The sequence below is a fragment of the Salvia splendens genome, chromosome 4 (assembly GCF_004379255.2).
Source record: "Salvia splendens isolate huo1 chromosome 4, SspV2, whole genome shotgun sequence".
In the NCBI taxonomy this organism is placed as follows: domain Eukaryota; kingdom Viridiplantae; phylum Streptophyta; class Magnoliopsida; order Lamiales; family Lamiaceae; genus Salvia; species Salvia splendens.
The window spans coordinates 17,886,322-17,898,504 of NC_056035.1; the positions used below are offsets into that span (position 1 = coordinate 17,886,322).

Below are 12,183 nucleotides of genomic sequence, written 5' to 3' on the forward strand. Positions count from 1 at the left end.
CTCATTGAAAATAATTGCTTCAACTTGCCTGGATATTTATTGGAATGCCATTGCTTTCTGCGATTTTCAATGCCTTCACCCTTCATTGCGATATAAGTTAGAAGGACTTAGTTTTTCTTTTGGTTTTTTTCTCTTTTTGGTTGCCTTATGTTGGTGGTGATGTAAAGTTGAATGTTTGGGGTCTTATTCCTGCATGAATGTTAGGTTTTGTCTGCGGTATTCGGTATACCGTAGCGTGATTTCGGTATACCGCATATTGCGGTATACAGAAATCACGGTACGGTATACCGAAATATCGGTAAGGTAACGTTATCTAAATTTTGGTATACCGACTTTTCGGTATACCGGTATGTGGTATACCGAAAAAAGCGGTACGGTACAGGTAAGGTTTTTGGCCATACCGCACTTTTCGGTATGGTATGCGGTATGACCATTTCGGCGCGGTATACCTACCGTTCCAACCCTACCCAAGTGCAACCTATAAATAGGTCAATAGATTCTCATTCCTATAGATAAGACGATATAGCAAGACTTCATAGATTACAGAGAATATTCTTTGTGAGAGAGCATTGTCACTTGGAAGACTAATTTCTATACTTCAGAATCATCAACAACATCATGAATCCAAATTCATATACGCTTCCGCTTTATGTTTATCAATTTTATTCAACATGTATGATTTATGTGATGAATTATGTGAATCATTAGTTTGATTCCAATAATTGGTATCAGAGCCAATACATGTTGGAACGAATTGATAATTCGTTAATTTATAGTTCTGTATTGGATTCTGTGAGTGGATGGAACTCATGAATAGGTGAAGTTCGGAGGACTCATTTGCAATTATGAGAAGTATTTAGAAAAGTAGTTAAAACAGTTATGAAACTAATTCTTGAAGTTGAAGAGCTCATCACCGTGGAGTATAAGAAGGGGATTAGCTGCTGCTTCATTATCAGATTCTCAATTCTTCATCAGTTACAACAAGAAAACAGAGAGCACTTTCTTTGTGAGGCATCTTCCATTCTAGGGTTTCATCGGTTGTGATTACCATGAATTCTTGTGTGCGTATGAGAGGTGTTTGAGTGCTTGTAATCTCTCGAGTGCTTGTGTTGTAGCTACCGATTTGTTTCTGTGAATAAAGTCTCCGATCACATTTTCTCCGTGGACGTAGGTGGTAACACTGAACCAAGTAAATCCTTGCCTTGTTCGTTTCTTAGCTCGTTTGCAACTCGATTTGTCGATCAATCTTCTAACAAATTGGCGCCGTCCGTGGGAACGAGGATCTTGGGTGATTAATCGGCGCGATGGCTTCTGCAAAGTTCGAGATTGAAAAGTTCATCGGTAAGAATGATTTTGGATTATGGCGTCTCAAGGTGAAGGCCATAATGATGCAGCAAGGTCTGTGGGAGATCTTGAAGGATGGGAAGGAGCTGCCGCTTGATAAAGCGGATGAAAAGGAGGATGCGAAGGCGCAAGATCTCCAAAATAAGGCGTACAACACGCTGATCCTCAGCCTCAATGATCGAGTGTTGAGGGAAGTCTCAAAGGAGGAGACTGCAGCTGCGGTGTAGAAGAAGCTTGAGTCACTTTACATGACTAAGTCTCTAGCAAACAGACTTCATCTAAAACAAAGATTATTCACCTTCAAGATATCAGAGGGAATGAGCATCTTGGAGCAACTTGAGGAATTTGGTAAATGCGTAGATGATCTTGAAAACATAGATGAGCAGATCAAGGATGAAGATAAGACGCTTATGCTACTGAATTCTTTGCCGAAGTGTTATGAGCAATTTAAGGATGCTATTCTTCTTGGCAGAGATTCCAAGATCACCTATGAGGAAGTATATTCTGCCCTCAAGCTTAAGGAGTTCCAGAAGTCAGCATTTAAGCCACTGGATCAGGCTGCAGAGAGCCTGAATATCAAAGGTTCATTCTCCAAGAAGCAGTTCAAGAAGAAAGGGAATGGAACCAAGTCCAAGCAATATCAGTCTAAAGAGGCTGATGTGAAGGAGAGTCGAAGCTGTCACTGGTGGAAAAAGCCGGGGCACATCAAGAAAGACTGCTATGGCTGGAAGAGAAAGCAAGCTGCTGAGGCTAAGAAGAGTGCCAACACCGCCGATATTACTGAAGAGGTGGAAGAGGCAGAAGCCCTCAACATCACTGAGAAACACATCATGACTTCTTGTGTGATGGATTTCGGATGTAGCTTTCATATGAATTCCAAGAAGGCTTGGCTCAATGATATGAGGGAATCCAGTGGATCTGTGCTGCTTGGAAACGACCACATCTGCAAGGTGGAGGCGATGGGAAATATCAGATTCATCATGCATGATGGATCAGTGAGAACTCTCTCTGAAGTGAGGTACATCCCTTCCATTAAAAGAAATTTGATCTCTCTTGGTATGTTAGAAAGAAAGGGAATGAGTTTCTCTTCCTCGGGTGGTTACATGAGGGTTATCAAGAATGGCAAGGTTGTAATGAGAGTAAAGAGAACTAACAGCCTATACTATCTTGAAGCCAAGGTTGTGGTCAATGAGCTTAACTTGGGTGAGAAGTTGAGCCTAAAGTCTTGGCACCTCAGATTGGGCCATCTAAGTGAATCTGGTCTAAAGGAGTTGGGCAAGAAAGGAGTCATCAAGCTCAATGCAGATGAAAGATTAAGCAGCTGTGAGGAATGCATTTTGGGAAAGAGCAAGAAGCAAGCCTTCAAGTCAGCAAAGCACAATTCTGGATCACCAATGGACTATGCTCACAGTGATATCTGGGGGCCTTCTTCAGTCCAAAGTATAGGTGGAGGCAGGTACTTTCTTTCTATAATCGATGATTATTCTAGGAAGATATGGATTTTCATTATGAGGGAGAAGTCAGAGGCCTTCAAGAAATTCCAAGAATGGTGTGCAGAGGTTGAACTAGAGAAGGGCAGCTGCTTAAAGTGTCTCAGAACAGACAACAGATTGGAGTTCCTATCATCTGAGTTTGATCAGTTTTGCAAGGAGAGAGGGATCAAGAGGCATAGGACTGTTCCAAACAACCCACAGCAGAATGGAGTTGCTGAGAGGGCTAATAGGACAGTGTTGGAGAGAGTAAGGTGCATGCTATTCTCATCTGAAATGGCCAAGAGTTTCTGGGCAGAGGCTGCAACCACAGCTACAGTGCTTATCAACAAATCTCCATAACCAGCTCTTGATTATAGTACACCCGATGAAAAGTGGTATGGATCTGCAGGAGATTACTCAAAGTTGAGGACCTTTGGTTGTAGAGCTTATGCTCATGTCAGACAGAGCAAGCTGGAACCTAGAGCTGTCAAATGTGTGATGATAGGTTACCAAAAGGGGGTGAAGGGATATAGGCTCTGGTCCACAGAGCCTGGGGGTTCAAAGGTTGTTGTGAGCAGAGATGTAGTGTTCAGAGAGGAGGAGATGCCTTTTTTAAAGAAGAGCAAGGATACTACTCAGTTTGAGGTGGAGCTTCCAGAGAATGGAGATGAAGCTGTTGATGCTGGGCATGAGGAAAGTTCAGCTGGAGTTGACAGTATCCCACTGGATCAGAATGAAGCTCAGACAACAAGAACCAACCCTCCACTCAGAGCCAAGTAAAAAAGGCATATTAAGCTTCCATCCAGATTCAATGACTATGACATGATGTATTATGCATTGTGTGTTGCAGAAGAAATAGAGTATCATGAGCCTTCAACCTACAAAGATGCAATGAGAAGTCATCAGAAGGATAAGTGGATGAAAGCAATGCAAGAAGAGATCGATTCACTATACAAGAACAGAACTTGGGTATTGGTGCTGAGGCCACTGCATCAGAAAGCTGTTGGTTCCAAGTGGATTTTCAGGAAAAAGATAGAAGCATTCCAGAATAATAAAGTCAGATTTAAGCAAGATTGGTGGCAAAAGGCTATACACAAAGGGAGGAAATTGATTATAATGAGGTGTTCTCACCAGTGGTAAAGCATAGCTCCATAAGAATCCTCTTGGCCATCATTGTAGAAAAAGATTGGGAGCTTCATCAATTGGATGTCAAGACCACTTTTCTGCATGGAACTCTGGAAGAAACCATATATATGGAGCAGCCCGAGGGTTTTGTGAAGCCAGGAGATGAAGGGAAAGTGTGTATGCTCAAAAGATCACTATATGGGTTGAAACAAAGCTCAAGACAGTGGTACTTGAGATTTGGAGAGTATATGCAGAAGATAGGATTTGAAAGGTCTTTATATGATAGCTGCGTTTTTATTAAGAAGCAGGGTGGAGTTGCTGCAGCTTATCTACTCCTATACGTGGATGATATGCTAGTGGCAGCAGCCACAGAAGCTGAAGTGAAGTCAGTGAAGAAGCAGCTGGAAGTTGAGTTTGAAATGAAAGATTTGGGGCAGGCTAAGCGCATACTTGGCATGGATATAGTGAGAGCAAGGGGTAAGAAGAAGCTCTAGCTCACTCAATCAGATTATGTCAAGAAGGTTTTAGCCAAATTTCAGATGGACTCTTCAAAGGTTGTGAGTGTTCCACTGGCCCAACAATTCAAACTGAGCAGAGAGCAATGCCCAAGGACTGAATCAGAAAGGAAGAAGATGGATAAAATACCTTACTCAAGTATAGTGTGAAGCATAATGTACACTATGGTGTGTACTCGGCCAGACCTCAGCCATGCAGTGAGTATGGTTAGCAGATTCATGTCAGATCCTGGGATTGAGCATTGGCATGCTTTAAAATGGATTCTAAGGTATTTGAGAGGCACAACTGATTATGGGATTGAGTTTGGGACTGGGAAAGGAGATCAAAAGGAGGCCTTTATAGGCTTCTGCGATTCAGATTATGCAGTGAGTGTTGACACAAGAAAGTCCCAATCCGGCTATGTTTTCTGTCTTTATGGAAGTGTGGTGAGCTGGAAATCAAGTTTACAATCTGTAGTTGCATTATCTACTACGGAGGCTGAGTATATTGCTATGGCAGAGGCAGTCAAGGAGAGCTTTTGGCTCAAGGGAATTCTAGCAGATTTTGGTGTTGAACAAGATTCTGTGGAGATATGATGTGACAGTAGAGCGCTATCTGCTTGTCCAAACACCAAACTTTTCATGAGAGAAGTAAACATGTGGATGTAAGATTACATTTCATCCGGGATGAAGTGAGTAAAGGCTCAGTCAAGATTGCCAAGGTTTCCACAGAGGAGAACGCGGCAGACATGCTCACGGAGGCATTGCCGAGCTCTAAGCTGGAGTATTGCTTGGAGCTGATCAACCTGGTTCAATACTGATGAGATATATGAGAGAAGTGGTCAGAGGCTATTCATGGGATCCAAGGTGGAGATTTGTGAGTGGATGGAACTCATGAATAGGTGAAGTTCGGAGGACTCATTTGCAATTATGAGAAGTATTTTGAAAAGTAGTTAAAACGGTTATGAAACTAATTCTTGAAGTTGAAGAGCTCATCACCGTGGAGTATAAGACGGGGATTAGCTGCTGCTTCATTATCAGATTCTCAATTCTTCATCAGTTACAACAAGAAAACAGAGAACACTTTCTTTGTGAGGCATCTTCCATTCTAGGGTTTCATCGGTTGTGATTACCATGAATTCTTGTGTGCGTATGAGAGGTGTTTGAGTGCTTGTAATCTCTCGAGTGTTTGTGTTGCAGCTACCGATTTGTTTCTGTGAATAAAGTCTCCGATCACATTTTCTTCGTGGACGTAGGTGGTAACACCGAACCACAGAAATCCTTGCCTTGTTCGTTTCTTAGCTCGTTTTGCAACTCGATTTGTCGATCAATCTTCTAACAGATTCGGTTTATGAAAATTATGTGATCAAATTGATGAAGAATTTTTGAACGAAAATTTTTGAAGTTTGATGAATTCAATCACAAGTTTTATAACGCAAACCAATGAGTGATTGGTATATGAGTTGGAAATTCATATTTCTAGACTAAATTGTGGTTTTGGATTCTGTTTCAATTAAGATCAATTCTTGAATTTCTCGTTTCCAAAACTGAAACAGTTATTCTGTCAAATTATTTGGGAAGATTTCAGAGGTCTTACTTTTTTTTTTCTTTTTAGTTACTGCATTATGCACTCCTTGTGTTTGACAGAATGGTTGTGAGAAACTGTTTCTTGTTCATAATTTTGTTGATGGAATTTTTCGTTAAAATTCATATTTATGTTGTTTTCAACATTCAGTTTCTCTTTCAAAAATCAAAGAGATTTATTCAAAATTTAGTCTTCAATTAATTCTGACCGTAATTCTTTTATTCCGACGAACGGAGAGTCGGCAAGTCCCGACGATGTCGGAGCGGTTGAGGCGGTGAATCGTTGGCCTTGTTTCGTGAAACGACACGTCTGTTTAATTTTGATTCAGTTTTCTTGGGCTGAATAGTTTGCATCGAGAGTAACTGTCGTTTTCTAAAATATAATTCATTGCCCTACAAAAGATTTTTCCTTTAAATCTATTTTAATAGCCTGACCGCTGCTATTACGTTTTATATGACTCAATTATTTATTAGTAATTGACTTCAATAGTTGGTTCTTTTTCAAGTTAAGAACCGTAACTTTTGTTTTGTTTTGGGCTTGTTTAATTACATTTTCTTTTAAATTCATTATTTATTTGCAAAATAGCCCAAGAAAAAGCATTTAATTGTTTTGGTTATTAAGTAATTTATTAAATAATGACCTAAAGCTTTTGTTATCTATCATTCTAAATGAATTAATTAAAACATTAACTCGCTAAAGTGGGCTTTGATGTATAGATTAATTTTATTTGGAATGTGTATTATTTGTATACTTGAAATACATGCGAATAGTTAATCGGCCCAAAGGAATATTGTTATTTGGCCGTGTTTCTTGTGTACTTTGTGGTAATAATATGAGATTATCCTTAAGTCATTGTGGACACTAAGTCGGCCCAAAGGAAGACATATTGTTTGACAGGAAATGATTATCTATATTTGATTACTACGTAGTAAGATGTCACTTGCGAGTTATTATTTTATCCAAAGATGAAATTTTAATGTTGTGCCGACATCTTGAAATGAGAATTGTCCTTATTTAATTTATTTACTTATTATTTACGTGAGCTAATTGTTGGCATATTTGTTATATTTGTTCTTTGCTAGCTCAAGAATCTACTATTGGTTTTCTAAATTTCATTCCTGTGCTAAAAGGCAATACCTATGCATCATGGAGAAGCAAGGTATTGATTGGTTTGGGGGTTGCAAATTTGGACTATGCACTTCGGACGGAGCAACCCGCCCCTCTTATTGATGAAAGTTCCGATGAGAATAAATGGAATTTTGAGAGGTGGGAACACTCCAATCGCATGAGTCTTATGATTATGCAACATGCCATCCCTGAAAACTTTCGCGGTACTGTCCCGAAAGAAGCAACAACTAAGGAATTCCTCGAGGTCATTGATATGAATTTCGCAAGCAATGAAAAGGCTGAAACGGCTTCATTGATGCATAAACTTGTGACCATGAGGTATAATGGCCGAGGGGAAATTTGGGAGCACATTATGGAAATGTCAAACACTACTTCAAAGCTCACTACACTTAATTTGACGATCAGTGATGATCAATTAGTGCATTTGGTTATGATATCTCTTCCTCATCAATTTGATCACTTCAAAGTTAGTTACAATACTGTGAAGGATAAATGGTCATTGAATGAGTTGATTTCTCATTGTGTTCAAGAGGAAGAGAGGATGAAGCAAAGTAACGGAAAGTGCTCACTTAGCAACAAGCTATAAGGGTAAACGAGGAAGGGACAAGGGAAAGAGGATTCTTTCCGAGTTTGCTAAGGGGAAGAGGATTCATTCCTCCAGAAATGTTGCGGGTCCATCTGCAAAATAGTTTAAGAAGGAAAGATCAGGTTCAGTTTGCTTCTTTTGCAAGAAAGATGGACCCAAGAAGAATGATTGTGAAGAATATCACGTTTGGCGCGTGAAGAAGGGTACATTTTTCACTTATGTTTGTTCAGAAGTTAATTTAGCTTCTGTACCTGTACATACTTGGTGGTTAGATTCTGGTGTTACTATTCACATAAGTGTGTCCATGCAGGGTTGCCTCCAGTGCCGAAAGCCGATTGATGCTGAAAGATTCATCTATGTGGGCGATGGCAAACAAGTTGAAGTGGAGGCAATAGGCACATTTAGATTATTACTAAAAACTGGTTGTTATTTGGATTTAGAACAGACATTTATTGTACCGTTATTTAGACGGAATTTAATTTCTATTTCTGTATTGGACAAATTCGGTTATACTTGTTCATTTAGAAATAGTAAATTTAGTCTTTATCTAAATTCAACTTTAGTTGGCACCAGTTCTCTTTCTTATGGTGATAATCTTTATTTGCTTAATACTATTACTTCATTTAATGAAGCCCTGCATGTGAACTCACAAGGTACAAAGCATAAATTAATGAGTGAGAATTATGTTACAATTTGGCACAAACGTTTGGGTCATATCTCCAAACGGAGAATAGAAAGACTTGTATCAGATGTAATTCTTACCATTCCCAATATGACAGACTTTCAAGTCTGTGTTGAGTGCATTAAGGGGAAACAAACAAACATTAGGAGATTTAAAGCCAATCGGACTACAGACGTCTTAGAACTTATCCATACAGATATCTGTGGACCGTTCCCTACTGCTTCTTGGAATGGTCAATGATATTTTATTACGTTCATAGACGATTTTATTCATATATAATAAGTGAAAAATCTCAAGCACTGAATACGTTCAAGAGTTATAAGGCCGAGGTTGAAAATCAACTTGGAAAAAGAATTAAGAACGTCAGATCTGACCGTGGTGGAGAATACTATGGTAGATATGATGGCTCAAGTGAACAACGTTCAGGACATTTTGTCAGATTTCTTGAGGAATATGGAATCGTTCCCCAGTACACAATGCCCGGTAGTCCTACCATGAATGGTGTTGCTGAAAGACGAAATAGAACCCTCAAGGATATGGTTAGAAGCATGATTAGTCATTCTACTTTGCCAGAATCCCTTTGGGGAGAGGCACTTAAGACCGCAACATACATCCTAAACCGTGTACCTACTAAAGCAACTGCCGTAACCACTTATGAATTATGGATGGGCAAAAAGCCCAGCTTAGGTCATTTACATGTTTGGGGTTGTCCAGCAGAAGCTCAGCCTTATAGGCCACACGAGCATAAATTGGACTTTAAAACGGTAAGTTGTTACTTTATAGGTTATCCTGAGAGGTCAAGGGGTTTCAAGTTATATGATCCCACAACTAGATCATTTTTTGAGATGAATAATGCAAGGTTCTTTGAGAAAGGTGAGTTTGGGGGGAAGATGGTATGAAGAATGTTGTCTTTGAAGAGGAAGTAATTTCACTTCCCTTCATTCCAGAACAAGACGACACTCTTGTAATTCCTGTTCCGCCTCCCGATCAACAACATGAAGAACAACCTCTACCTCCTCAAGAACATGATGAAGTAGTGCCACTAAGAAGATCCACTAGAGTGAGGAGACCTGTAATATCTACAGATGAATATATTGTATATCTCCAAGAGCATGAGGTAGACATTGGAGTGATGGAAGATGATCCAGTCACTTTCCGTCAAGCCATTGAAAGCTCTAATGCTCAAAAGTGGATCGATGCTATGATTGAAGAGATTATGTCTATGCAAAGCAATGACGTTTGGGATCTTGTCCCATTGCCTGAAGGTGCAAAACCCATTGGTTGCAAGTGGATTTTTAAGACCAAACGGGATTCACAAGGCAATGTGGAAAGATATAAGGCTCGTCTTGTAGCAAAAGGCTTTACTAAAAAACAAGGCATCGATTTTACCGATACTTTCTCTCCAGTTTCAACGAAAGACTCATTCAGAATAATCATGGCACTAGTGGCTCATTTTAATTTGGAGCTACATCAGATGGATGTAAAGAAAACGTTTCTTAATGGCGACATTACAGAAACGATTTATATGATGCAACCTGAAAACTTTATGTCTGGTGACCCAAAGAAGATGGTATGCAAACTTAATAAATCCATCTACGGTCTTAAACAAGCGTCTCGTCAGTGGTATGTTAAATTTCATCAAATTGTCGTCTCATTTGATTTTGAGACAAATCCAGTTGATGAATGCATATACTATAAGTTCAGTGGGAGCAAATTCATTTTCCTGGTTCTATATGTCGACGATATTCTACTTGCTTGCAATGATGTAGATTTATTACGTGACACCAAGAAATTTCTTTCAAGAAAATTCGAAATGAAAGACCTTGGTGATGCTTCTTTTGTATTAGGAATCCAAATACATCGAGATCGTTCTTTAGGTGTACTTGGATTATCACAAAAGAGCTACATTGATAAAGTATTGGCAAGATTTGCTATGAAGGATTGTAGACCAGGAGATACCCCTCTGGCTAAAGGTGATAAATTTAGTTTAAATCAATGCCCCGAAAATGAGCTTGCAAGAAAGGGAATGGAATTACTTCCCTATGCATCAGCTGTGGAAAGTCTTATGTATGCACAAGTATGCACGCGTCCGGATATTGCGTTCATAGTAGGCATGCTAGGCAGATATTTGAGTAATCCCGGTATGGATTATTGGAAAACAGTCAAACGTGTTTTGTGGTATCTGCAAAGAACAAAGGATTATATGCTCACTTATAGGAAATCGGATCAACTTGAGATCATTGGGTATTCTGATTCGGATTTCACGGGATGCCAAGACAGTCGTAGATCCACATCAGGTTATGTTTTCATGCTAGCCGGAGGGGCTATATCCTGGAAAAGTGTTAAACAAACATTGATAGCCACCTCTACAATAGAAGCAGAATTCATAGCTTGTTTTGAGGCATCACAACAAGGAGTATGGCTGCGAAACTTTATTCAAAGACAGCAAATTGTGGATAGTATTGAAAGACCACTCAAGTTATATTGTGACAATAAGTCCGCAGTCATGTACTCCAACAACAACAGGAGCTCGTCGAAGTCTAAACACATTGACATCAAGTTCCTTGCTGTTAAGGATAGAATTCAGAGTAGACAATTGCAAATTGAACACTTAGGTTCGACTTCCATGCTTGCGGATCCTTTTACTAAAGGATTACCGCCTTCGGTCTTTCATGATCATGTATTTCACATGGGTGTTCGACCTTGTGATACTTTGGTTTAGTGGGAGTTTATGTTCATCTATGTAATAATATTGAATTTCAATTATATTAAGTGCACACTTTAGTTACTTTGGTTTTAGTTACTTTGAATTATGCTTTGGTATTTTCTGATCTCACTATAGTTTCAGAGGACCAGTTGAAAATAGACATGCGAAAGATCACATAGCATGTAATTTTCATGCTGCACACTCATATTTTGATTTGTGTTGCTGGATGTGTTGATATTTGTGATCACTGATGAGTTTAGTCATGTGTACGTGTTGTGACTTAAACTTCTTTGGTTCTATATTAACATGTTTAGTAGACCAGATCGGTAAATGTGATTAATATAAATAGTAAGCGCGCAACTTTAGTAATCTACAATCATTTAGTGACTTTTATGTTGGCCCAAGTGGGAGATTGTTGGAACATTTTAATATGGTCCAACATAATAGTTTAAAGATTGTATAATATTTATGACTATTTATTGATTGACCCGATTACGTGATCTACTAAGGTTATATAACTTGTAGGGTCAAACAGTTATCTATAAAAGTATGAGGACTATTGTGCAGATACTACTTTGGATAACTTTAATTTTGTTATGGGTGAAATTAAAGTTATAATAAAGTTAAGGACTTATTCTCTAAATACATGGTTATGGTCCCCAAGTGCAACCTATAAATAGGTCAATAGATTCTCATTCCTATTGATCAGACGATATATCAAGACTTCACAGATTACAGAGAATCTGTGAGAGAGCGTTGTCACTTGGAAGACTAATTTCCATACTTCAGAATCATCAACAACATCATGAATCCAAATCCATGTACGCTTCCGCTTTATGTTTATCAATCTTATTCAACATGTATGATTTATGTGATGAATTATGTGAATCATTAATTTGATTCCAACACAGGGTTCCGTACCGGCCAAGCCCCCGCTGGAGCGGTGGCTTGGCCAAGGGTATCTCCGTCCCTGTTTCAACTCAAATACAACTGGAATCTCGGAGACGTACAACCTGATCAAGCTCGACAGGGCATGCTTTGCGAACGGTATCACCTCTGC

The 12,183-nt window shown here is 39.2% G+C and overlaps 2 protein-coding genes across 2 annotated transcripts; both read left to right on the plus strand.

Moving 5' to 3' along the window:
- The first annotated feature begins 4,660 nt into the window (after nucleotides 1–4,660).
- Nucleotides 4,661–5,032, plus strand: LOC121800758 (secreted RxLR effector protein 161-like). The gene has a single exon (XM_042200264.1). It carries the CDS (start codon nucleotides 4,661–4,663, stop codon nucleotides 5,030–5,032), a length of 372 nt encoding a protein of 123 aa, XP_042056198.1.
- A 367-nt stretch (nucleotides 5,033–5,399) lies between these two features.
- LOC121800760 lies at nucleotides 5,400–7,734 on the plus strand. Its single transcript, XM_042200265.1, has 3 exons — nucleotides 5,400–5,548; nucleotides 5,636–5,694; nucleotides 7,103–7,734. Exons 1-3 carry the CDS (start codon nucleotides 5,400–5,402, stop codon nucleotides 7,732–7,734), a joined length of 840 nt encoding a protein of 279 aa, XP_042056199.1.
- Nucleotides 7,735–12,183: the final 4,449 nt, after the last annotated feature.